The sequence below is a fragment of the Haliaeetus leucocephalus genome, unplaced genomic scaffold (assembly GCF_000737465.1).
Source record: "Haliaeetus leucocephalus isolate CR32 unplaced genomic scaffold, Haliaeetus_leucocephalus-4.0 Scaffold193, whole genome shotgun sequence".
Taxonomy (NCBI): domain Eukaryota; kingdom Metazoa; phylum Chordata; class Aves; order Accipitriformes; family Accipitridae; genus Haliaeetus; species Haliaeetus leucocephalus.
The window spans coordinates 91,566-119,044 of NW_010972629.1; the positions used below are offsets into that span (position 1 = coordinate 91,566).

The following is a 27,479-nucleotide window of genomic DNA, read 5'->3' on the forward strand; positions in this document are numbered from 1 at the left end:
CCCGAGGGTCCTGTGTCGTCCCCCATCCCCATTTCTCCCCCCACCCCGGACAGAGGAGGCAGGCAGGCAGTGGGTTCAGCAGCACACCGTGTATTGCGCGTCCAAGAGACAGCAGCGTGGTTCCAACAGCGGACGAGGCCACAAGCGTTACACAGCCAAAAGGACAAGGTGGGGGGGTCACGCACGGCACGAGCTGTTCCCCAGGAACGGGGACAGGTCTGTCCCTCCCAGGTGACACTCCCAGAGGGGGGGGCCCGGCAGCGACCGTGACGATGGTGACACCGAGCAGGACAGGAGAGGTCCGTCCACCCGTGCTCCATCCCATCGCCTGACGTCAAGCCAGAGGTCACGACGGCGTTGGCTGCTCCCCAATCCCTCCCCGGTGTGGCCAGAGAAGCGAAGTCCCCTCCCCACGCTGGAGAGACACCGCTCGGGTGTTTAAAAAACGACATGAAAACCCATCGCCCGTCACTTTGAAACACGCACACACAAAAAAAGAAGCAGTTCTGAAAACCCATTACAAAGCAGAAGTCAATATATAAATGCCACCCCACCCGCCACCCCACCTCCCTACTCACTGAATAACTATCTCCAGGAAAAGAAAAAAACACTTAAATACAACTTCATAAATATTAAAACATGAAAAAAACTGAGACTTGGTTTTCTTCCCTCCTGCTAAAATAAAACAAATATGGATTAGGTGGGAAGATAAGAAACAAGTGTCTAATATAGACAGTTACTTCAGCTATAAAGTGTAACCTGCTGGATCAAGTCAGATGTACAGGGGAGGGAGACAGGAAGATCCAGCAGAGACGGTGCAGGTGTCCCCGAGGCGATCTTCCTCCCGCTCACGGGTCTCATCGTGACATTAATCAGTGTCGAAAGGTTTGAGAGCCCTTGAGAACCAAACAGTTTGTGAACAGCGACTGTCCTCACGCTCCACCAACCCCCTGGGGATCCGGATACCCGGAGTAAGGCCATTCTACTTGGTCTTTTGGGAAAAAAAAAAACCAAAACAGTTTAAAAAAAAACACTTTTTCTTAAAAAAATATCAGCTTGTGTTGCATCCACTTGGAAAGGTTGAAGTGGAAGGTGGGAAGAGACTTGGCTCTGAAACATCACCTAAAAAAAAAAATCCCTTTCTACACCACTACATTCTTTGTTTCCTTAGCAATCATTGCTAATTAGTATAGAAACCCCTTGCACTATCGCAAGGGCAAGCTTTAAATTACTTTTTTTTATATATATAAAAAAGAACGGAGGATTCTAACCCACCAGGAACACGGGGAAGAGTCACTTCATTTCTTTAAAAAAAGCATTTAGTGAAAATAACAATCAGTCCGACATCTGCTCTGAGATCTCTAGAGAAGCATCTGCAGCCAGCATGGGCCAGGCGTCACCGCAGGGAAATGGCAGCAGAACAATCCCTCCTTTCAGCTTATTATTTTGTTTAAAACCGGACTCAAAATGCCTCATACTTTTGTGGAGGCAGAAGTCTGTCCCATTTAGGTAGGAACCTTGGTTTCACGCCGCAGGGAACACTGGTGTCAACAGCGGCTACGATACAGGCGAGATATCAAAAGGGAGCCGAGCTATAAAAACAGGAAGAGTTTTGCACATGGTGCCCGCAGCAGGACAGAGGGCAGGGGAAGGGAACGGAGCAGGCTGGGTTTGGTCCATTTGCTTAAGAAATACTTTTAAAAAAGCACGCCCCTTACAAAGATCTCCCTTCACCTGCGACTCCCTGCTTGGCGGGGAAGGAACAAAAGGGCGTCGTTTAAAAACCAGGGACAAAGCAATCCAAAACCTCCCTGACGTCTTAAAAGCTTCACACATTCAAAATGCTCCAAGCAATACAGCGCAGCACCTAGCTCTCCTTGTTGCTGTCTCAGGGCGATGCAAGATTGAAAATGGAGGAGGCTCTGGCAGCCAGGAGTGGCTGGAGGAGGAGAGGAGGTCATCCACAGTCAATACAGCTTCTGCTCCCCCTCTCTGCCTCTCTCACATGGGATACTTGCTGGTGGAACACTGGAAAAAAAAACCCTACTTATTAAGAAAAAAAATTACCATATTGCAAGACTAAAAAGAAGTGATATGACTGAATTCAGAAAAACATTTAAATTAAAAACTTGTTTAAAATACAAAATAAAACCACGTTGCTCTGTCGCAAACTGTCCCAATGAGGCTCTAATGCCCGTTTCCCCCCCAGTAACTCCGACGAGTTGCCCATTCTCGCAAGGTCTGTGGCGTCAGCATCGTAAGCAGCTAACTCCCTGAAAGTCAGATCCCTTTTCCAGAGGGCTTCAGCCCACATGGAGCAGTTCCTCCTCCTCCTCCTGACAGCCGCCTTTGCTCTCGCCAGGCTTCAAAGAAAGGAGGACAGCAGGGACACAGTGGTGGGCTCTGCTCTAAGGAGACTTCCAGGTGTCCGACGCTCAGCTGTGCTGGCTCGATCTTTGTTAACACTATCCCACTAAGTGTAGCCCAGCCTTCCAGCTTTTAGGTTTCTGTCCAGATAAGATTACTTTGAACAAAATAAAATAATAAATCAGCAACAGGGGCTGAATGTTTGTCAGACTCCACAGACCACGCAGAGCACAGAACAATCTGCTTCCATCACGGTGGTTTTGGTGTTGCTTCACTGTGAAGAGAAAAGAGGGGGAGATGCTGGGGAGGGGTCTGCCTTCCTCTGAGGAAGAGGAGCAGGAGGTGTGTCCTGCCTGGTGGCTTCTCCTAAATCTTCTCCACCCTGGGAGAGGCAGAGTCAAGGGGGCAGCTGAGTTCAGGCTTACCTTCAAACACCACCTTACATTAAAACAAGAGGGTCAGTGAGCATTTACCATCTGCCATGGGGACAGCAAGATGAGCCTGGTCAGCTTCACCCCGTGTTATCTCTGCCATCAGACCCACTCTGGGCCCTCAAGAAAGGGGAATGTCTCTGCTTTGCCTCCTGCTTATCTAATTTAGGGCAGTTGGGGTAACAGATTATCACTAAGAGCACAAACAGTGCCTAGCACAAGGCAGGCTGAGCTTTTGCATACCAGAGGGGGATGAAGAACATCTGCTCCTGCTCTGGTCAACTCACACATCCTACTCAGTGCCCATGTTCCCAGCACAACTAGGGACCACATAATCCCCGCAAATCTCTGTCTACCTCCAGAGCCACACTTTTCCTCCTAAACAGGGAAGTACTCACAAAGCTTATCTCCGTCTCTTGCAGGTCTTCAAGCTGCTCTCTCAGCTCTGCGGAGTGCTCAGGTACGGAAGGCCCTGGGGAGCCACTGGGGAAACAGAAGGGGAAGACCTGTAAAGCAGTTTTTAAAAGTGAGCTGTCAATAAGTCTCATCTCCAGGGCTGCCCTGTTGTACCCAGCCAACAGAACATCCCAGCACCGCACAAAGGCATTTGTTAAGCAGGTTTAATACGGAAGCACAGGCAACACAATCCCTCCTGGGGCAGGCACCCAAACCACCACCTAGAACATCATCCCTCCTAGTCTGACATGACTTCAGACATTAGAAACGAGGATCTTTTGTCCATCCAAGCAGCAGCACCTCTTTACAGAAGTCTTCAAGCACCTCATCAACACAGAAATGGTCCTGGGTGAAAACAGTCCAGGTGCAAAGAAACCATGAAGTACCGGAGCTTACCACATCTCAGCCTTTCCAGACACAGGCACCCTTGTTTGAAAAAGCCCCTGGCAAAACTTTAACAAACCTTTTATGCTCTGAATGTGAGCTATAGCCTGACAGCAGGATATATAACACGGGCACACTAAGCGTCTGATAGGATACATCGCCAAGGAAGAAATGTGGAGCACAGAACAAGACTTGCTTTAGTCTAATAACCTGTTACCTCCCCACTTCTTTCACAATCCTACAGCTATGGGTTGCAACCTGCTGGCTGAGGAACTCCAATTCCCAGCTTGCACCTTGCCCCGCTTCCTACTGAGGACATGGCGACCACAGCGTCTCTCCTTGCCCCTTGAGCAAGAAGTCAAGACTGAGAGTGCATACTTCACCTAGGCCAAGCGGTCAGGGCTTTCCAGTGCACTGGCGACTAACAGAGGAGGTTTCAGGATTGCCTACAGACAGCATGACCTGCTCGGCCTTCCTGCAGCTAACATCCAGGGCTTGTCACAGCCTGCCTGCAGTGGTTGCCTTAATTAGCAGGGATTCAACTGCCTGTTGCTAGAGTACATGAAGCATCAAGCTGGTCAGTCATCAGGCTACACATCACCCCAACCAAACACCCTTGGATCAACACCGAAAATGGAATCCTCACCAGGAAGGCACAGCTCCCTCTCTGCCTGATCATGCCTCACCTATGGACCTGGATACTCTGAGCTGCTCTGGCTTCCTCCTCCACCGAGCTCTCTAACTGGTGACTCGCTGCTTCTGACCTATGCAGAAATTAAAGGCGAGGATGCTCAGTGTTGTTTACAGAGCATATAGCCCTTGAGGTTTGTCTTAATTAGCACCAAGCAGCACTGCCCTAATGCAGGGCTGCAGGATGAATCATAGAATCATTTAGGTTGGAAAAGACACTTAAGATCGAGTCCAACCATTAACCTAACACTACCAGGTCCACCACTAAATTACAGTGCTTAAGAGAAAAAGAAGTGTCCCTCTCAAATGGAGGGGATCACCCTCCGGTACCCCTTGCTGCAGGATGCCCGTCAGCAGCTTCCATTCCCAGTAGCCCATGCCAACGTTTTGGTGTCCCCAACACCAGCAAGCTTCTGCCAGATGTTAACGACAGAGCTGGGCTGAGGACCAGGGGAATCCCAGCCTCAGGAGGGCACCCACGCCTGCACAGCATTGCTTACGCCACCATGGAGAGCACATCTTCGACACACAGGTTGCACACCGCAAACAGAGGCATGTGGCAACATTTCTGAGACAGGCATGAGGCTGTGCTGCAAAAGAGAGACCGAGGTTGTGGTAGCACAGACAAGAGGGCTGAGCTTGTGTTCTTAAGACAGATCTGGAGCGGGCCAGATCCTGCCTTCCTCCTGTGCCGACACTAGATGGGCAGCTCTAGCTGGAGAGATTTGGGGTGAGATCACTCCCCTTTGTACAGGACTACAGAGATTTAAGAGGTTACCTCTCCAAAGGGTGGTAAACACCCTGCTAGACTGGCTGATTCCGTAGAGAGAAAAAAAAACTAAAACACAAACCACCTTTTTAAATCCATTCAACAAGTTATGTCATTATAAATCAACAATCCACAAATCACTTTCATCCTTTTCAGGGTTTGCAGAGCTTTACAGATCTCCCAAGGTCACAAAAGTGGATTTAAGCCTCTGACAACAGGTCTGATGCAGGAAGCCCAGATCTCACGGCCCCACATAGGAGAAAACACTGGTTTGTTCTCCTTCCTGGATCTCCTTACCACTGTCTGGCGCTGGCACGTGGTTTTACAGACTATTGACAAAGGGTAACCACTTGCTTAAGTGCCCACAGGGTACAGTAAGCAGTGTGCTCTGCTCTAGAGGTGCCTGGGGCAAACACAGATCAGGCTTTGCATCTAGGGAACCTCTTGGGACTCAACCCAGTTGCACAGCAGGTTTGATCTTACCTACCAGAATCTGTGCTTTTACCAAGAACGCTGCTCAGCACCACGTGGGGTAAGGAGAACACCATCCTGAGAGGTTTTACCATTGAGCCTTACAGCAGACAGCCATGTTAAGGACTGCTGAGCCTTGGCCCAGGGACATACTGTGTTACAGCACTGCAATGTAGGAGTGACCTGACTGTACACCACCTCTGTAACCACCAGCCAGTGACAAGTGTGAGGTCAAATCCCAGGGTAAGCCTCACTGAGCACAGCCTCTAGACAGGAGAACGTTTCAGGCAGTCTTGTTCCTCCCCTCACCTAGACAGGAAGATGCCAGGAGCTGCTCTAGTCAAATCCTTTGCTGAGCTGTCAGCTTTATGCACTTGTACGCCCACTGACCTACGTAGAGATTGAAGGAGAGACACCCGCGGTTAAGTAAGTAAAAAGAACACCTCAGGCATGCTGACATACTGGAAAGGAGCAGCTCTGGTTTAGGATCCCTACCAAGAAGTTTCCATGTTTTACAGAGGGAATAAGAGGTGGTAATCACAGGTGCACCTTGTTCTCCTGCAGCTCAGAAGAGAGCAGGCACTTCTATCAGTGCCACTGTGTAGGCAGTGGCTCAGGAATGGGGAAGATGGTTTCCGATCGCTTCCAAGAAGAGAAGTTAGTACCTCAGAACAACTTCTACAAAAGGGATTGTCCTCTGACCACAGCTCCTCCTCATCCCTGCTAGTCTTACCACTTCAGCAAGAAATAAAACATTCAAAGGCAGACACCAGCTCCCTCAGGGCTCTCCATGCATTTCAGCTTCTGAGACGTTTTGAACCACACCTGCACACACCCTGCAGCCTCCTTTCCTGAGGAGTTGTAGGAGCTCAATGCTAACACAATCAGTAAGTTGCAAGAGAGCCCAACCCTCTGAGAAGAGCAGCCAGAAGGTCATCTTCAGCATCACCCATCATCACATTAATGCTCTTCACATACACTTTGGCAGTCGCACTTTCACCAACTCACTTTAATTAGCACAATTACCTCAACTCCAGAACAAAGCCATTAAATACAGAACTCACAAGGAACTAAAAGCCACTGGGACCCCCAAACAGCCCAAGCAGAAGACGCAAGATCATGTCATCTGTAAGGGACTGCACGCAGGAACAGCGAGACAACCCTCCCCCCTCGCACATGCTTGAACTGACAGCAGTGAGCTTGCTCCACAACACACGAACCACTCAAACAGGTACTCCTGCAAGCATGCCAAAACCCAAAACATCCATAAAGCAGCACAAAGTCCTCCTATGGCTCATGAACCTGACTTGCAGGAGTCGCCGGCCTGCCATGCACCAAACCAGCAATGGTCTTACCTATTTGCAGGTGAGTTGAGGCCTCCACTGCCCAAAGAAGAAGTGGACAGGGTTGTTGCAATGGAATCACTGTTAGCTTCGTCTACCGGCAGGGTCCTGGGCAGGAGATCTGGGCGACCAAGGTGGGAACCTGAGTTGAAGCACAGACTGTTCCATCTGATCCCCAACAAGTGGGATCGTGTGGCACAAGCTCCCACATTAGCCAGGGATCAGGATCTGTGCTGGATCCCACCCAAGACATCTAAGACGCTCGAGCCCTGAAGAACCAGCCCTGCATGCAGCTCTCTGTTCCAAGTCCAAGCCTCCACATGACTGCCTAGCCCAGCTTCTCCCCTAATACAAACTCCAGGGGCATGAGCTGTTAGGAAGAGACCAGGCACACGGGACTGCCACGCAACCACATCCCAGGGGGAGCGTGGGCCACACCAGATGCTTGGACAAGGCTGAAAAATCCCACAGAGATGCATGAGCTAACAATTCCCCACCTCCACAACCCAGTCTAATCCTGCTTGTGAGTAAAGACCGACCTTTCCTGAAACATGAGGTTTATCATCCTGCCCTGCATTTGTTGCAACAGAATACTTGGAAAGAGCCGAGCATTTCAAGGGCTTACTGCTCCTCCAGGCTTTCTCATGGTGCTCTCAAAGGCCATTCAGTGTGTATGAGTTTTTGGCCCCATCTGGTTTCTCGCACCCACAACCCCAGAAAACGGGACCTCCCCTGGCAAGACCACAAAACAACATGGAGGTGTCTTGCACCACTCAGGAGGCAGCAAGCTTCAATCAGACAAATACAAGCTGAACTTCTCTAGGTTTTTTTTGTTTGGTTGGGTTTTTTTTTTTAGTCCAGGCACCAACCTTGCTCTACATCCACCTCTGTCGTTACTTGTGCTTTTGTCTCGCATGACATGTGTGACTGGGAAGGCACTCCTCCTTGACAGCTCCGCCGAGGAACTGTTGTGCCAGACCGGCTCTTCTTAGAAGGCGATGGCTTTACTTAAAGACAAAAACCAAGAAAGCGCTTTTCTAACATGTTCAGGAAGGAGTAAAAAACCCAATGCAGCAACTTTCCAGTAAGAGTCTGGCGCGAGGGCTGTGCCCTGAAGGAACAAGCTGATGGATGAAACAGTTCCTATAAAGTCACATCTGTGAGGCAAGAACAATCTAGGAGGAAGGAAGGGGTGACACAGCACAACAGACTTCCTAAACGCTTTCGTCCACCTTCCCAAACCACAACTGCTGAGCAGGGAGAAGCCAGAAACCATAGCAATTGCCAAGGGTACAGCTGCATGGAGGTACTTACACGGTATTTTCTTGAACGCTGTGTTGCACATGAATCGTTGGAACCTTTCAGCATAGAAGCTGGGTCTGTGCACAGATACAGTGTCCTAGAAGTCCAAGGGACAAACATTAATGTGTGAATCTGAATTAAGTGATCAAGGTTGACATGAGCTTCCCTCAGGTTGTTAGCCTTGAAACACAAGCTATGTTGGACTAGGAACAGTCAGGGATTCTCAGAGTTGCTCTCACTAGCAGCTGTGAGAAGCACATTAGCTACAAGCAGTAGGCATTATATACAAAGCAATCAATGCTTGTTAATGAACAAGTAGATGACCAGCATTAACAAAACCAACATTTTTGAGAGTACCTAGAAAGTAATACTTCTATATAAGAGGGCAAACACACACACACCTTATATATCCAGGATGCCCAGAAGGAGCAAGGACAGCAGGCACAGTTTAAAAAGATGCTGGTATTACTGCTAAACAAGTTAAAAAGGGATATTTTCTACTTACCCCATCATGTACCAGGGCCTTCCAAGAGTGCTCCAGCTTCTTGACAAATCTGACAAACGAAAGAATCAAGGACTATTTTCACACCAAGTCCCCAGTGTCCGTATCATATCATGCTCAGTACTGAGCCCAGCTTCTGACCACAGTGGCAAGCACACCCCAGACACGGACTGCTTTGGATTCTCTTCATTGTCCCACTTTTCTAAGACTGTTCCACAGACACCAGGGCTGACTGCACAGTTCACTCTCCCAAGGGGAGAGTTTCACAGGCATAATTATCAAGGGCAGTTAACTTGCAATGACATTTAACAGAGACTTTACACATGTAACCCTCTGCACATTGCATTTTAACATAAATATAAGAAAAGGTAAGCCTTACAGCTATTTTTCATTTTATAGGGAGAAGTGGTTATGGCCATTTTAAGCCACCACTTGTTTTTTTGTTGCCACTTCCTGCACAGTGCCTGTGTACAACCACCACAGCATAGAAAAAAACACTTTGTAAGAGTAAATCTATTCCAGGAACATGAAGTAAATACAGTAAGCAAGACCCAGAAATTGATCCCCAAATGCCCAACTTCAAGAAAATAGAAAGTGGTAAATTAAACAAAAAGAAAGAAATGTTTGTGTCTTAACTATTTCTTGAAAGCCAATCTGGACAACCAAACAGGGGCAGACAATGCTGTAAAGTGGTCTTCACCCTTAGGTGATACACAGCTGTTATTGTTTCTTACCTGTAGGACTGCAACACATCAATGATGCCGATGTACAGCAGCAGCCTCTCCCCCTTTGCGTTGCGGGCTGGAATGCCTCCCATCCTAGAAGAGGACAGGACACAGACATGAAACAGGGTGTTCTCACACCCCACTGCCTCTCTCATGCAGCCTAGCGTGGGCTGAATATTATGTGAACTATTTAACAAGTGTCAACATGTGGGAAGGACCTACTGTTCAGCGAACAAATTAGGGAAGAGAAGTCAGAGCAAAATGCTTTTTCAGTAAATTAGCTAAACCTCCTGAGAATTGACCCCTTTTTCCCTCTGTATGACAATTTTATTGAAGATGAGGATTAACCCCAACTCAAGCATGAGAAGAGACCAAGCAACTGTAGAGAGCATCTACTACCATTCATACTAAGATGGCAGCTGGACTTTATGGGCTGTTAGTCTGATCTAACAAAGCTCTTGCTATGCCTCTTAGAGGTGTATGGAAGTAAGTAGTTGAAACTGCCAGTAACTGGTGGGCAGAGAACTCTTAAAGGCCACCTGGAAGGCGAGAAAAATCTTTTGTACATTAAGGAGGAGAAATCAAAGATAAAAGCACAAGATTTGATACCAACACCTCTCTGCCCAGCATGACAGCAATCCTGTATAGCCCAGCCTGCATCTAAATTAAGTCTCCATTAGCGAGGCTTGGGTTTTACCCCTCGCTCCTCAGCATTTCACTGGGAAGAGCAACACCGACACAGACTTACTGGTCATCTGTTTCTATGGTGCCACCTCGCCGGGCCTCTCCTTGGATGGATTCCATGGCTGTCGAGTAGAGGGCTTTCTGGGCAGCAGGTCGCCGTGTATCAGTCTGGGATGTCCCGTCTGCCATTGCGTGCTCTCTTTGTGCCAGATCAATGTTATGGATTGCAACAAGCAAACTGTAATCCATGATTTTAAAGCTCTGCAGGACCTGGGTAGAAAGTCAACAAAGGCTCACTCATTATTGCAAGCCCAGTGAAACTGTCAGAGCAGACATTTTCAGAAACGTAGTCAGCATTTTTGCCTAGAGCCCCGAGCATATTGAGGGGATGGCTTTTAATCCACAGCTCGTGCAGAGTCAGCTCATCTACAGTCACCAAAGGGAGTTAGAGGAAAGCCATCAGTGGTACTCCTGTGCGGACGAGGACCCAAGCCAGGGGAGAACACTGACTTTTGCACAGCCGCCCAACTTTGAGACCAGACTCCTGCCCCTCTCTCTAGCTCCTGCCCTGCTCCAGAGCTCAACCTTGGCAGAGGGTGCTTCCTCCACCTCTAGAGGTAGTGCTGGATTTAATTCAGGTTGGAAGCATTGAACGAAACTGGGGTCCAGGTCCTGCTTCTTGTTCACATCACCACCAAAAAAATGGGCTCTCTAAGTTAACTGGCAGAGGCTACAAGGGTGGCAGCTGCCATCTCCTTTTTGTGGGAAAGACTCAGAAAAAAGGAAAGAACTCTCCACACCACCCTTCACCCTTACACTTACCAAACAGTCTCTCTGTAATGTTTTGCACAGAGCATTATACATGTCAGAGTCCAAGAAGAGGCCATCAGGGATGTCCTGCATAAAATCCAAGTCCTTGTACGTTGGGAAGACCTTCTCCCGCTCCTTCTGGGATGCTCGGCGTTTGTAGGTGGAGCCCTTCAGGTCGTATTTCAGGTGCATTTTGACAGAGCGCGGCAGTAGATTGTTCATCACAACAATGCGAATGTTTTTGCCTCCAGCCTGGACACAGTACAAGCCATAAAACTTTGGCAGCAGTGTCCTTGGGTTCTGGTTCAAATTCTGAAATGCCAAAGACAAAGAAATACCTTCAATGCCATTCTGGTTATTCACATGCCAGTCAGAGGAGTTATTTGCTCCTTCCTGTGCTTCTCTTTTGAAATGGGGCTGGCAATGATTCAAAGCCATTGCCAAAGAAGCTAAGAGACAAGGGCAGGTGAACACAGGGAACAGATGGGCAATGCCTGCAGTTGTTCACGATCTCTCTGCAAAGCTGAATGGGTGAGAGAAAGATGGTAGGAAGGAAGGAGTTTGCTGCTCATTCACTCAGAAGCTAAGCTGGGGAGGCTTCAGAGCAGAGGAAGATCTTGTGCTTAGCCTTTTTAAATTTGGCACTTAGGTCAAGCTAAATACATCAGGATAGAGATGGGTCTAAACTCTTGTGGCAGCATCAAGAGTCCTAAGGCACTTCTACATGGCAAGACTATCTCACGGCTAAATTCCCTTACACAGACGAGGCTTGTAAAGCCCAGGCTAGACACAAACACGAGCAGTCAGATCACACACACATTGTGTTCAGGGTAGGATCTGATTTTGCTCCAGAACCAATAAAGCCTTTTTTGCTATAGCCACTTTCATAAAATTAACACACCTTTACTCTCAAAGCTGCTGCTGCTGCTTCTATATATAGAAACTTAAAATCAGAGTTCAACTCTTCATCTTTGCAGACAGAAACAAGCATACCCCTGGGAAGGGAAACACAAGAACAGCTTTGCAAGACAAAGTACCATGGGCCTGATGCTGCGCAGCATGGAAGCAAACAGTTCACAGCTGGTCACAAAGCAGGCTGCAACTTTCCAAAAGGGTCCGAGTCACAAAGTGCAACCCAGGACCCCTGCGCAGCACTCCAGGCTTGTGATACCCAGGTAGCTTGTGTAGTCCGTGACTGTCACTGGACAGTTGAGAGAGAAGCTGCCACTCAGCTGGGGCACAGATCAAACCTTCACTCATATCTACCAGGCAGCAGACAGCAATATGTCACACTTGTACATTTGGGGGACTCTTCCCTAGCTCACAGAGGAAGCCTCACCCAAGTGACTCACCATGTAGTAGCCAGGCAGCAGCTTCTGTAAGAACTCAGCCTCTTTGTGCTGAACCGTTTTGATGATAAACTCATCATCACTGGATACATAGAAGAGGGATCCACTGGCCCCAGAGTTTGAAAGTTCAATGAGTGGCTCATTGCAGAGCGAGTACTGAGGAGGACAAGGTAAGAAATGCAGAGGTGAGAGAGACATCAACAGGAAACTTCAGCACAAAGGCTCTTCCTTTTAAGCATTAACAGAGTCAAACGCCAGGGTCACATACAGCATCCACTGCTGTGCTTACAGAGCTTGCCTCTGGGCCTCGCAGCACTCCATAGCTCCGAGAGGGGCAAGATGACAAACACCCGTCACACAGAGCATGCAACAAATGGGAACCTGGTCCAACCACCAACTTACCAGATAGTCATCTGGTCGGATCCCAAAGAGCTCCCGGAAATAGCGAAAGGCCACTGGAGCATAGGTTTTGAACCGAAAGTCATTGTAGTGATGAGCTGGGGTCAGGTTACTCCCTTCACTGATCAAGGAGAGAAGCACACATAAGTATTTGTATTTGAAACATTCCTTAAGAAACTGCCCTAAAAGCAAACACCCACTGGCTGGCTGCTTCTAACACACTCAAGGGCTAGAAAGCACCCACCCAAAAGGAACACGTGTAGGCACACACAACAGCAAAATTGCATTTGTTCACACAACCGATGGTGGACACATATAGGAAAAAGCCAGAGTTCTTCAGAAACAGGTGGCAGGCAGGAGCCAGAGTTGGTCCATAAGCAGTGCACTGAGTAGGTCTGCTCAGGAGACCTATGCTCGCTCCTGCAGACAACTGTCCTGGTTTGGTGCAGCTTCCTCATGTGCAAGCAGCATTAGGAACTAATGCTGCTACCCACTATCAAAGCACCAGAGAGAGAAGAAAGCAAGCACTAACCTTGGGAAGAAAATACTTTCTACTACATAGAAATCTTGCATGAGAACGTCTCTTTCAGGCTTGGTGCTCAAGCTTCCAACTGTGTGTGTAATGCCCAGCTGAATGGCACCTTTCAAGGCAGATGATGTTGTCTGGAGGGGCAGAGAAAGTGAGTTAGACATGTGGAGCAGCAGGCTAGAAATAGGAATGAAAGGAGTTAAAGAAAAGAGAGCCCCCAGTTTAAAACAGCACTGTTACCCAGGGTATTTTACACCTACTGGTTTCAGCTTCCATCATTTCTTTCTCATTGACTAATAGCACTTTGGCGATGAGAACACCTGGGAACACCCCTACATCTCTGATAGCATCCTGCTTGATCCTTGCACTCTGGGTGGTCTAGCAGTAAAAGACTTGAGCTGGAATCAACATCCAGCTGGTCCTTAAAAGGACTGAATTTCATTTCATCCTCCCACAGCACTCATCTCTACACACTGCAGTCAGAGGGGAAGACACCCAGGGACAGATTACCTTGTGCCCCTAGGAATAAAACACACTTCTTGACATCTTGGTTTTGGAACTATACATTTTGAAGCTTGCTCTTCCCGAGCTTGGGCACAAACTCAGGTCTTCTACAGGACAAGGCAGGCATGGCCAGCACACAACACATGCTTCTGTTTGGTGCTACCACATTCCTCTGTCTGCCTCTCTTGCTAGGTCATGGCTCTTTAACCCTAAGGAGTTCACTGTCATTTTTAAATAAGGAGCAAAGACAGAACTCCCGCTCCTGCAGCCTCTGCACAAACTGCCCAAGAACAATGTAGGACTGTGTTCTTGTAACATCAAGAGTCCTCTTCTGTCTATGAAACACATGATCTCATCTCAGACCACTCGGACGTGCTTCAGCCTAGCTCGTGCTATGGGCTGTCTTTCCCAGAACAGCCCAGATGAGATCCGCTCAACACCCCAATGTTACATGGCCTGTCAGTTCCCGGAGCATGCAGATATGAACTCTGCTGTAAAGCCTGCTGGAAATGTTGAGGCTGCAGAGCAGGTGCAGGTTGGATTTGTGCACTGCAGCTCATGGACATTTCACTTGGCTTATACATAAAGCAACTGGACCCAAAACAAGATCCAGGGCTCATGATCCAACTAGTTTGTGTTTGTTTCCTTAAGCTAAACAAAGCCCAGCCCCCTGCTACATGCAAGAAATCACTGTAGATCAAAGCATTTGGCAACAGAGGACACCACAGTATCTGGGGGACAAGCATTCAGGTTTTTTCCCCAGGCACACATCCTCCATGAAGCCTTGTAAAACAAATGGGAACATTTCTCCCAGTTAACTGGTTTTCTGTTATAGCTGCAAGAGACCTGCTCACAGTTCCCTGAAGTGAGAGCAACAAAAACTGGCAGTAACTCCAGCTTGTCGACAGTGTCCTTTTCTACTTAGCTACCTGTTTGTATCTGACATTTACTTCAGTATTAGATGGGGAAGGAGGAAGAACTTGACTCCGCTTTCCTTCCTTACCCTCTAAAGGCTAAAGCTGCTTGAAAACAGCTCAGCTCACCTAGCAGTGCTTAAAACTTCCAGGACAGTCTCACTGTTGAGAAACAGAACTTACCAACACAGCACAGCAATGCTGCCTTGTTTGTGAACACAGAGCCACAGGGCCAGGTTGCCAAGGAACAAGTATTTTTCTCTTCTATTAGCCAGCACAATCAGCTGAGCAGCTGACTGCCTGTTTACAATCACTTTTATAGGGCCAAGAATTTTAAACAACAACTTACCACCCCTGGAAAAGGAGGGGATGGAAAACAGACAGATTGTCAATTAGTATCATTCCCAGATAAATCCCTTGCAGTGCCCCACCAGGTTTCTGGGACCCTTGCAAGGGACATTGGCTCCTACTTCTCTCTTCTGTTACTGCTGTCTACACTTCTACCTCCGAATTTGCTGGGAAACTGAAAGCCAGATCCCAATCTTGAAGACACAAGCAGTTTCAAAAAGGGCAGTATAACAAAAGCTGGCTTCTGTAGAAACACCATTTGAATTCCTTCCTTCAACTCCGACTCCCGACAGACAGATGGATTAGAGATTTCGGACCAGAAGCTTCACTTACACTAAGTGGTAAAATGCCCATATCAAGCCACTACCCATTTAATCTACATTCTAGAAGTCAACCTTGCTTCAGAGAAAGTCGGCCCAATCTGATGAAGTCCAACAAACAGGAAGCAGCATCCACAAAATACCCACATTTACAGGCTTTTTAAAAATACCCAAACAATCTCCCCTTTGTAAAGCAAATTCCAGTAATGCCACAAGATCTATAGAAACTATTGTGCCCAAAGAGCACAGAAAGCACCCAATAAGCTAGAAGAGGCCTAGGAAGTGTTGCTAATGGGCAAAGTCTAAAAAGAGTGCCCTTTTTAGAAGGCTACAAGAGAAGCTAGGAAGCACATATTCAGTTCTTTGGCTCCCTTCCTTTGAGATCTCCTTCAGCAACTGTCACAGACATTACTCACTGTCTAACATCAAACCTTGTGAGACACGCTGCTGCTCTGGAAGGCACTTGCATTGCAAAGAGGAGAATAACAGTCAAATGAGTTGTGCAAGAGGCAACTTACCTTTTTATAGGTGGTCTCGCCTGTGGAGTCCACTCCTCTGTGCCCTTTCTTTATCGTCTGTGAGCCTGGCTGCCCAGAACCACCTGGCATCTGGGATCGGAGTAAAAGATACAAGAACCAAGGATGTAAAACCCAATGTCTTAGAGGCCAGTAGCTACCAAGAACCACCTGGCATAATTTTGCTATTCTCAAAGATGGAGCCTGTGAAGCGCACCCTGGTGAAGCCCCAAACCCCTGCATGCGCGCAAAATGAGAACGTGGTACAAGCTGGCCTCTAGGACAGCAACAGCATTGAAATGCCTTCAAAGAACCAACTGACTCCTGTGTGATTGAGGCTGGACATCTAATTAGAAACACCTTCATGCAAGACCACCTGGAAGAGTTTGGGTTTTTCCTAATCACCATCATCACAAAGAGATTAGCTCTAAGCAAGTCTGGACCAACTGCAGCTGGTCACCGTGCGTTCTGCCAGTAAGGCCGAATCTTTAAGGAGACATTTTAGGAAGGTGGCAAATTCTACTCTGATTCATGCCACAGGAGCTCGCTTGACTCATCATCTTCTAACACATGCAGTTGTTAAATGGTGTTTCTCAGTCAAAACGAGTTGAACATCTTGCTCGCGGCAGGAGATCTATGGTGTTTTGGTGGCACAAGAATTGTTCAGTTCCAGGACAAGCTGGATTTTTAAGCAGAGATCCCCTTGGTAAGGAGAAATGCTCCAATTTCCCAAATGAGAACCTGCAGCTTACTGTACTTACCGCTGCCTGGTTTACCCCTAACTTGAATGAGATTGGAAAAATAGCAGGCAAGTCTGAAATTATTAATTCTCTCAGCCAGGGAAAAAACCAGCTTGTCGGTCAGAAACTTACCTCAGGGGTGAGTGATTTTTTGAAAGTAGATGATCCTGTCAAAAGAATAAAGCCACACTCAGAAAGGGTTAATCATGATTATGCATCACAAAAAAGCCTGACACACCACCTTGGTTCAAACGAATATTAAGGCACCTGAAAAAGCACTGACTCACGGCTGATTTCTTCCTACCTTCTCCTCTTACAGCAGAGGGGATTTTTGTCAAGCCACAAGGAAATGCTATTCTGCTTACCACTTGCCAGCCAAACTCAGTTTTGTGTCAGTGTTACCAGCTAGGGTCTGCTCTGCCCCGCTCAGCTGGCTTCCAGCACTCCTCTGGCTGGGCACAAACACGCAGGACCACCTTCAGAGGTGGTATCAGCAACTTCCCTGCCTTTGATGGACTTGTATGGCTTTGCAGGATTATTGCCATCTATTAATTAGAACTGGGAGGGCCAAATGCTCTGCAGTGTTTCAGTAGATGCGCTGACCACGCTTTATCTTAAAATTATTTCCAGGACCTTTTATTAAAAGGCCCAGAACACCAACCCTTCCGCTTGAAGCCAAGCCTATGGATTTTCATAACCACCATGGAGTTAAATTATCTGCAAGGTGATGTACTAACTTTTACCTTTTAGGTCTGGATTCCCATCTTGGGGTTTTTTTGGATGCAGCAAGGGAAAAAAAGGCAATTGGATGACACTGCCCCTCTGCGATGTCTGTCTACACCACAAAGGCACCAGCCAGATCGAGCCCAACACCGGTGAGGCCAAGAGCTCCCAGGACAGGGACACTGCCCCTGCCAGGCAGATGCATAAAACAGTGATGTGCTTTCTGCCTCCAGCCCAGAAAAGCAGACAAGCTCTTTCATTTTGTTTTTCTTTCTGCTTCAGACACAGCAACTGATTTTTTCTTTTTTACACAGGAGCCATGACCACAGCCTTATAAAACTGCCCCCACCCAAAAGCAACACCCCCATCGTACCAGGGAGTAAGCACAGGGTTGCTTCCCCCAACATCCAGTAATTGTTTTAGCAGATTAAGCATTACAACATACAATCCTTGCAGCAGTTCTGGGTCCACCCGCCGCTCGCCCAGCAGAGAAGCCCCTTCTGCTCGCCTGTTACAGGCGGTGTAAAGACTCACACTGTGATTTCATCAAGCACTACAGCTCTACAAAAACTGCATTTCAGCAGAAGGAACAGAGGTACTTAACAGCAAAATCCAGCAGCCTTCTGATCTCCTAATCGAGTGATCAAAGTTCTCATTTCAATACATATTAAACAAGCAAACAAGAAAAAAATCTGTGACAAACGCTTTTCACTAAACAAAGCAAGCACAGAACGACTGGCTCCAACTGCCTTCCCACCCCCTCTCATCTCCCTTTAAAGACAAGAAAGTTTGTCCCAACAAGCTCTAATTTTTGCATTTGAAGTTTCTCACAGCTGGCTGTCTTCCTCCTCCCCCAGCACACTCGGGGCTCTTTGGAGCAGCTGCCCCACTTCACCTCTCAGAATCATTTAGGTTGGAAAAGACCTTTAAGAAAAGACCCTCTCACATACCTTCCCTCTTCTTCTCCCCACCAGCCCAGGTTTGGGAGCATCTCCAACTAGAAGGAATCTCCTGTGACTTAGTGTGTTACAACAAAACCAATAAAGCTCAACTCCATCACTTCATCAAAAGGCTTTTGAACCTGCCAAGATCCAGCAGGACACAGGGATGGAGGAAACATCCCGGGCATCACAGTATAACACCTGTTCAATTGCAATTAAGCCTTTTTTTAAAGCAAGTATCTGTAATTACGTAGATTAAAACATCTAAAAGCCCCATGATTTAAGCAAATCTGAAGCAGCACCGCCAGCCTCATCACCTTGGAGATTCACTGTGTTAGTATTTAATCATCCGTGCAAAACTGTGTTCCACTAGGATTTAACTAAAGCTCTTTCGCCAGAGGACCCAGCAGCAGATCTTCTCTCTGCTGCTTTAATCACACACAACACACATTAAAAGCGAGAATATGCAATGAGACTTGGTTGGAAGAGCTAGCATCCCAAAGCACGTCTAGTTTGTCCCCTGCAATACCATGGGGTATCCTTATCTTAGAGGTGTCACTGTGATTTTAAGGAAGACGTACAGCATCCCAGCACAGACCAGAGCATCAGCTTCACCTTATTCTCTTCCCCCACTGCCCCAAGACCACAGTGCCTCAGTTTGTCCTTTCACATAGCGATTTGAGAAGCAACAACAATGATCCTCCCAATCAGGCTGGTTACAAAGAAAGGGTGAGTCAACAAGGGAAAGCTGCAGCCTGTGGTCAGAGCATTGGTGCGGCCACAGCATCACTCAGCTCCCAGCACACCCAGTTTCCGCAGCAGGAAGCTCCCCATCCCTCCCGCTAGTTTCCAAACGAGTTTGTTGCTGACTGGGAAATAGGTAATTCCTGTTTGACTGTGATAAAAAACGCCTATTCACGCCCAAGCGCAAGGATGAACAGATGAGGTCTGCTCGGCTCCAACTGAAGCTACGTATGGGTCTATTGTGTGTCCTCCTGCAAAAACAAGCTCTCTTGATTATCAAAAGTGTTACTAGCTGAGGTCAGAGAACAAAACTCAGAATTTTCCATATTAAAACGTTTCAGTTATCTCCACCTCTTTTTATTGCTATGTAAAGGCAGTTTTGTGTCACCCCACACACACACTGCTTGGTGAACTGAAGGTGTTAAATTCCATGGCATAAACGTAACAAAATGAAATTATTTTTAAAAAGCTGCTATTTCTGGATCTATTTAAATGCCTCTTTAAAATGAAAGAATTCATCAGTCATCATTCTGACCCAGACTGACAACCGAAAAAATGGCTTGAGACACCTAAACAATTAATTCTGGCCAAAGGAAACAGATCAGTCCTGTCCGAAAATGAATTCATGATGTCCCAAAATGTTTCCTTTTTTCTTTCTTTCGTGATTCTGTGAGCAATCCCTATGGGTGATTTCAGAGCATTCCTCAGAGCTGTTTACTGGAAGCTGAATCAACCTAAATAAATAGCTGTCTGCCTTCCGCCAGCCCTAGCTGTCCAGGATTATTTTCAGCCAGCAACAGATAGTAGTATACTCTTACCAACCATGACATAAAGGCTAGGGAAAAAAAAAAAACTAAAAAGTTGTGGTGATGGCACCTGGCCAAATGGTTCAGACAAATATTTCACTGGAAGGAGTCTGTAACAAGGCATTTGGGCCAGATGCTCACTTGTCTAGCAAATGAGCATGCTAATTTGGTATAGCCAGGACAAATACTCGCTTCACTCTATTTTTAAATAGAGCTGCTCAGACAGATTTTAGCTGTGCCTCATGTTTTAGACAAAAATAAAAAGTGAAAACATTAGCACAGCAAAACACATCGTCAAGCTCAACTCCCCAGCGCCTGAGCAGGGCAAGCCGAGCGCCAGGACACATCACACTGGCATGTGCTGCCCTTCCTCCCCACTCCTGCTGCTGACTGCAGGGTTTATCTCGGCCAAACAAGTGGCCAGGACAAGAGAGGCAGCTGTTTTTTTCCCAAACAGGCCCTCTTAATGCTCAAAAATGGGAATGTTCTCCCTCCTCACCTGGACTCTGCCTGCAGGTGGTGGCACCATCAACAAGAGCACTTCTGCACATGCAGAAGTCGCTCACAAGCCCAAGCCTTAGACCTACCAAACACTACCTGGAAGACGTGTAGTATGTTGGAGCCTCCATGGACACATCCAAGGCGCTGTCTGCACAGAAATCCCCCAACACTTTTTTTTTTTTTCTCTGCCTGCAAATCCCCCCTCAAAAAGTCTGTTGGGATGAGTTGTCCCCCCCAATCCAAGGCCAATGGCTGCAAATGGGAATAGCAGCGAGATTTCTTTTCTTCAAAGTGCAAACCAGGCAGAAACCAAAGCAGAAAAGCCCCACTGGAACAATCCTGCTGGTGCACACAGGGATGCGGAGAGCTGTTTAGATGTCAGGAGAGCGCTTATGCAACACACTTCAATAAAATAGCAGCTTTTGTTGAGAGCAGTAGCAGTTTATTTAGGGGAAAAAACACCCACCAAGTTTTGTCAGTCCTCAAAAGCCAAGACAGTTACGTAATACAGCATTTTGCTGCTGGTTACCAGAGAGGAAGAAACCATGCTTTTTTTAAGTACATATATGCAATACATCTACCTCTTCGAAATGACATCACCGAGCAGCACAAAAAGCTGAAATCTATACGAGGAAAAACAAAAAGGTTATACAGTCGTGGTGGTGAACTGATACTTCAGCTACTTGAAGAAACAAGAGATATTTTCCCCAAGAAAGTTAAAGAAACACAAAAAGAAATCCTATTTCCACTAGTTAAGAAAACAAAGGTCCAGACTTTGCAAGCAAAACACTTCTGAGCAAAGCACCTTAGTTGTGCACAATAAAAACCTCTTCCACAGCTCTGGAAGATAAGAGCCTGAGTATTTCATTTACTTCTCTCAGGAAGCTCTTATGGAAAAATGCAGAAGTCTGGCCTGAACTAGGAGTCAAAGCCAACGCTCTTAATCACAGCAGCTGGAGATGGAAGAAAACCTATGAGATCACACAGCCCACCCCTGCCAGCACAGAACACGGCCCTCCAGAGGAAGATAAAACACTTACAAACACTTGATCTTGGCCAGAAGGCCAAGCAGTGAGTAATAATTTTGAAATTCTCTGCATCGATAGATTTGTTCCGATAAATTATGTTAAGGACATTAAACCAATGGCATCAAAGCTGCCATAAGAGAGCTCGTGAATTCAGTTTCTAGATAAAGAGCTCTTGCACACTGTAGATTTCTGTTTGGGGGTTATCTTTCCCATCACCATTAGCAGTCAGCAGCTGATGTATGCATGACTGATTTTACTGCGCTGGATTAGCGCATCTTCCTCTCTCTCCCCTACACTTCTTTCACAAGCCTGTTGATGGAGGCACAGGACAGGACACTCCTGAAAGTCACTGGATACTGCTGACGTGTCGGGAAAAGGCCCAGGGAAAGATAGAGGAGAGTCAATCTCTGTAACGTTATCTAGTCACTTCTCGCTGCTTTGCAGAAACAGTAAACCCTTCCTCAATCTCTCTTCACCAGCAAACTGCCAAGTGCTTTTTGAGGAGGTCAGCACACCTAGCCATGGAGAAATCAAGCAATTTTTTAATCCAAGAGGCCAGGGCAGAATTAAGAACAGGTTTCCACGCACAAGGTTAACAGCATTTTCTAACTACCCAGAAGAGAGCTGAGGCCAGGCATGACATCTAGAAATCTATTTAAAAAAAATAAAATAAAACCAACAACAAAAACAAGCAACTCCTCTGCCTTCTGCAGAGGTGAGCAGAAGAGGTGCTCATCAAAGGTGAGAAGAGAACATACCAAAGAGGATGGGGTTTGGGTTTCCACCTCTATCACCTGGAAGTGGGTGAGCACAGGATAGTGCTCACATCAGCAGACAAGAGCTGACCTCACTGAAACCCTGGATCCACCATTTGGGGCTTATCCCAGCAATTCCACAAAAAGATGTGCTTCACAGCAACTAATTATTTGGGCATGCCAATCCAAAACCAACACAACTCACCAGGGCTGGGAAGAAACCTGCTTTCCTTTCTGTCTTATCAGCACAGCAGACCTCAACCAAAGATCAGTGGTCACAAGACCACTGACAAACAAAACCCTTTCTAAATGTGCATGGAAACACAAATCCATCTTGATGGACAATGAGTTACTCTCTCCACTGAAAAACATTTGAAATAAATAAAAACCCTTCAAGGCAAATAAATGAGACTCAGATGCATGATGTCTTCAGCAGCAGAGAATGGAGACAGCCCACGGACCAGTAGGCAGATGGCAGGACTAAAGGGTGGAAACTCTGAAGACAAGATGACAGCAAGCGAGAAGTTTCTAGCATCTGCTCCTGACTCCCGGCCATATTTCTTCCCCCACCATCCCTCTCCTGAGACGAGCCCTTTGGCCAGAGACCTGCCCTCCTGCTCCCTGAGAAATACCAACTCTGAGTTAGAGCAGACACGCAAACTTTTTGGTCCTCGTTATCGAGCTGCTTGCAAGTCAAAGAGCACCATGGAACTGCAAAAATCACAATTAAAAGAAACAGCGAGCAAGTTCAGCAAAACTACCTTCGGCTTCAGGGAAGGGGCTAGAAATGAGGCACATATGAGCAAGTGCTAACGCAGCCGGGCGAGACGCCGGCCAGCGAGTATTCCTAGTTTTACTGTGAACCATACGGAAAAGCAATAACATCTCAGGGATAAGAGGAATGAGGTTACCTCAAGTTTCCCAGAAGAAGAGGGGGCAGACTGATTTTTGCTGAAGGCATTTTGGACAAGACCACTTTCTGGAATATTTGATGGCAACTCCTGCACCTGCAACCTGTAGAAAAGCTGGGGAGATCCTCCTTCCCTACAGCAGTGTCTTCTGGCACATTAGCTTTGCACAAGGTTCTGCCATTTGAAAATTAATCCTGCTGTTCGCCAAAGACCATCAATTTTACAGCTCTGCATTACTCCTGCTTTCCACCAAAACAGTGATTTAAAATTTAAGCCAATCCCTGCTCCCAGACAGCAACACCTATTCAAGAAACACAAGGGCACCGGCCTTTCCAGAGTGTCGATGAATTTTAAGTCCAGCTTTATGGCTATCGGGAGCTACTTCGGGGATATGAATCCTAACGATAAATGCTCCAAGCATTCCTTTTCCAGGCTGCTCTGCAAACATCACCAAGCACCGGGAAGGGAGTGTGTCAACAGCCCCTATTCCAGCTGAGCGATTGCGGGACTTGCTCAAAACCGACCCCAGAGGGAGCTGGCGACAGGGAAACCAGAATTAGCATCCTGCCTGCTGCGCCACCTTCTTAATTTGGGGGGGGAAAGATAAACAATCCTTTCCCAGAAGAGTAAGATATAGGTCAGATGTAAGGTATCTTTCTGCCCTGCGAGCGCTCTGCTTTTTAAACATGGCAGAGTCTACAGGGATGCGGTGAGATAATATATTTAATCACCGCTATTACATAGTAATCAAGAAAGGACAAGAACAAGTACGATACCTTGTTTGGGGGAAAACGAAGCCCTGATCCTGGAGAAGGAAGCTCTGGGTGACCAGAGGGAAGCAGCGCAGGCAGCATTAATTCACCTCCATCTCAAAAAAAAAAAAAGGCTTTTCAACCCTGCAGGGCTAACAGGGGTGGTGGGGAGGAGAAATAAAACACCAAGCAGCCCCTTTCAACAATACATGCTGGAGGGAGGGAGGAGCGGCTTTTACTTTCCAAAGGGAAATTCAGTTATAATTCAGGAAATGTAATCCAGGTATTCGGTGCCCCCCCCAAAACCACACAATCCTCACTCACTTTCTAGCTACTGCTTTGCCAGACGAGCTTCCCTCCAACAGACGAATCTCTCATTTATTTAGACAAGCTGGCTCCTACTTTTGTTCTTTGGACAGTAATCTTTTGCCTCCATCTTAAAGGAGCTTTGCCCCACACCAGGGTGGGCATCACCAGCACAACTCCCACGGCACCAAAAGGGACGGCGAGAGTTTGGGCGACAGGACCCAGCTGACGATACTAACCTGCGACACCCAGAGAGATTTCACAGCTGATGGTTGGGAAGAAGAGAGATTTTTATAACAGAGACAGGACTTGGAGTCATTTGACGGTCCTATTTTAAGCTTGAGGATGATGAGCCATTCAGATGTTTCTATTTAATAAACTCATCTTCCCTCCTGTATGCTTGGTCTCGGCAAGGTGGGATCAAGAAAGCTTTGCCCCTCTTGCAGGAATTTGAGGGCAAGGGTTGAGGGCGAGTCTTTCTGTAGGTTTTACACCTACATTAAGGGCTCAGCAGTTTGGGATCCTGCTCTCAGCTCGCTTCAGATGTGTCGGGATGATTTCCCTGTCCCCAGAAATGACTGAGCCATTTTGAGAGCAATTCTTTTGTCTGTGGACTCCAAGGAGGAGCCTGAAGCCAGGGTGACAATGAACTCTCAACTCACTCGGACCCATAATTATAAAGCAGCCACGGCACCCAAGGCACAAAGGGCCAAACAACTGAAATCCCACATTAGCATTTTTTGGCACATGCTGCTTCAAAGCGAAAGCAGCAAAATGAGAAAACCTCTTTGGGTGTTTCCCCAGAGAGTTAAATACACGTTGAGGCAGGGAGAGGGAGAACCGCTGCCTGCCTGGTCTGGGAAGGGTTTCAAAATTATCCACATCCCCTTTATCTACACTGGATGATGCCAGTAATAGAGTAATAGTCCCCCAGGGCAAACTGCACCATGGGCCACTGAGGGTGACAGTGCCCCAAAAAGCCATGGCAGGGCTTCAGATAGTTTAAGGTTTACCATGGAGCAAAGCAAAACCTTGCATCCAAAATAACAACCAGCCTCCTTTTGTCCCCTGCCTTCTGCAGAGCTACTCCTCCAGCATCTGAGCCCTTCCAGCACCCATTTCAGGATCGCTCTCCTCAGCTCATGGCTCTCATCGTCCCTGGTTCTACCTGTTCCTTCCAGAAGAAGCAGAGGAACCAGGTCCCACCCAAAGCCTGAACACTGCCCGGGGCAGAAGGCGACCACCCAGAGAGGCCCCAAGTCTCCTGGAGGTGGGGCTGAAATCCGAGGTTTAAAGCCTGCACCATCAGGGATCAGCCGAGATGAACATGCGTCATGTATCGCACATGTCACACAGCGGAGGCTCTGTCACAACTAGAATTCAAATCCTGTGGGAAATGCACGTTAGCCAACACCTCGCTAGCTAGAGAAGCAAACAATGGCAATTATTCTACCAGGAAGGGAGAAGAGATTTGCTTGTATACTTGCATATTTTCTCTTAAGTAATGTTCTCGAAACCCTTCAAGCTTTCTGAAGCTGGCTCCTCCTTCTCAGCTCAGAAGATAAGCAAGCATGGGAGAATATCACGATCTCAAAGGAAGCCCCAAAGCAATAGAAAAAGACCCAGCGGTCTTGCCCCTGGACACTCAGCCCTGTGCTGAGGCACCTCAGCTGCCACAGCCAATAAAGACCCAAGCACTCTCTTCTTCCTCTCGAAACTGGCTTTATTGGACAGACAGGTACAACTTCCCCTGTGCCTGCTCACACAGTGAACAAAGATAAAGCAGGTATGTTGGATGTCCATCTTCAAAACTGCCCAAAAGACACAGCTAAGAAGCCAGAAAATTGAGCACATATGGACAACCCTGCTAGATGATACTTCATCAATGCCGCAGCAATAATTAAATTAATTTCTTTTACTGCGGTGCTCAGCTATCTGGCCCTAAATTCTTCTACAAGAGAAGTGGGGTAGCAGGCAGTAGGGCTTAAGGTGCAAAACACCAACATTCTGAGAACACCAAATGAAGACAAGGTTCAGACGCAAGTCTTCCTGTGCGTTTCTTCTTTCCTTGCTGTGGCTTGGGTGACAAGTGGGGTCACACTGACCAGGAAGCTTCAGCATGTTGCATTATAATAAATAAAAAGCCTGGCCACTCTCTACTAGAGAAGCTCAAGAAGGATGGTTGGATCTTGCCAAATTCAAATTTCAAGGTTTTGAGAAAGTCATTTTGGTTTCTAGCCACAAACTAGCATGAAGAAGCTAGTTTGGGGCCTGTGGAAAAGGGAATAGGGCTCTCGACTCCCTCAAGAACGCTGACAGACCTGTGAAACACTGGCAGGAGGCAGAGTCACAGGTTTAAGCACCAAAAGTGCCCTGTTTTATCCCAGACAAGGTTTCCACCCCTTGTTACCATCCCTCTGCGGGAATGAGGACGGTGCCCAGTTCCAATCCTGCATATTTCTGGTTCAGCTTGCATTTTGAATCAGCAGAGCAAGACAAACCCTCAGCTGTCAGAGGACTTCAGGACCTTCCCCTTGACTCTTACTGGTCCCGATTCTAGTCATCAAAACAAATCTAACCAGAAGATGTTTACGTTCCCACAATATCTTGCCTCCCACAGGTACCAAATGGCTTTGATGAGCTACCTTCGCCTTGCCCAACACCAGATGCAGCAGAGAAAAGGGAGTCTCTGCCAGAGAGATGCTATCCTCCCCCCTTCCCGGCAAGGTCCTGACTAAAGGAAGATATTTGTGCTACCCCCACCCATCTGCATGCCAGCAGCCACGTCCAGGGACCCGGGACCCACTGCCACCCCCAAGGCAGGTGACCTGACCCACGGCTCAGGCTCTAGAAATACAAGGGACCAGAGAATCAGGTTTCCCCTGGCACCAACCCCTCCACTCCCCCCACCACATCACAGCACCCCTTCTCATGTAAACCAGTCCCCCCTCCCCAAGACCCTCTGCCCCCTCCAGCTACCCTTTTGTAGGAGAGAATTCAAGCCCCCCAGGCCCCCATTCATGCCTGGAGGATCCTCACCACACACCCACAGCCTCCTCCCCAGGAAAAGGTGAGCCCTACACCCACCTCCCCCAGCAAAAGCCCAACCCCAGCTCACCCCACGGAGCCAGCTGGGCTCTGCAAAGCCCATCCCACCCTGGCCTCGGCCCATAACCCCCCAAGTGCTCCCACACACCCTCCGGACTGCTCAGTCTCCTCGTCGTCCCACCCCCGGCTTCACCCCACAGCACCAACCGCCCTGAGAGCCCTTCCCCGGCTCGCGGCTTTGCCCATCTGCTCACCCCACCCAGGGCCCGGCCCAGGCCCCGAGTCCCTTCCTGTACACACCCGACCCCACGCACCCCACAGGCCTCCCACACACCCCCCTCCAGCTCCAACCGGCCCCACGGCCCTACTACCCCCCCCACCCCTTACCCCCCCCAAAGCCCTCCTCAGCCCC

The 27,479-nt window shown here is 47.7% G+C and overlaps 2 protein-coding genes across 4 annotated transcripts in view; one reads left to right on the forward strand and one right to left on the reverse strand.

Moving 5' to 3' along the window:
- Positions 1-1,100: 1,100 nt before the first annotated feature.
- Positions 1,101-23,824, reverse strand: PIP5K1A (phosphatidylinositol-4-phosphate 5-kinase, type I, alpha). 3 transcript variants are annotated; one of them, XM_010565483.1, is made up of 15 exons: positions 23,738-23,824; positions 16,685-16,719; positions 15,816-15,905; positions 13,215-13,345; positions 12,686-12,803; positions 12,287-12,439; positions 10,947-11,246; positions 10,189-10,394; positions 9,450-9,533; positions 8,719-8,767; positions 8,226-8,310; positions 7,781-7,918; positions 6,924-7,032; positions 3,197-3,281; positions 1,101-2,641 (listed from the first exon to the last, which is right to left on the reverse strand). In XM_010565483.1, exons 3-15 carry the CDS (start codon positions 15,903-15,905, stop codon positions 2,639-2,641), a joined length of 1,551 nt encoding a protein of 516 aa, XP_010563785.1. In that variant the 5' UTR covers positions 16,685-16,719; positions 23,738-23,824; the 3' UTR covers positions 1,101-2,638. The 3 variants fall into 3 exon arrangements, with proteins under 3 accessions (XP_010563785.1, XP_010563782.1, XP_010563784.1); XM_010565480.1 differs by having other exon boundaries at positions 6,924-7,053; XM_010565482.1 differs by having other exon boundaries at positions 3,197-3,304; positions 6,924-7,053.
- Positions 23,825-25,340: 1,516 nt separating this feature from the next.
- Positions 25,341-27,479, forward strand: part of VPS72 (vacuolar protein sorting 72 homolog (S. cerevisiae)) — a 4,800-nt gene continuing 2,661 nt past the window's right edge. The window contains exon 1 of the mRNA XM_010565597.1: positions 25,341-25,355. Coding sequence (XP_010563899.1) covers positions 25,341-25,355 — 15 coding nt within the window. The remainder of the gene's footprint in view (positions 25,356-27,479) is intronic.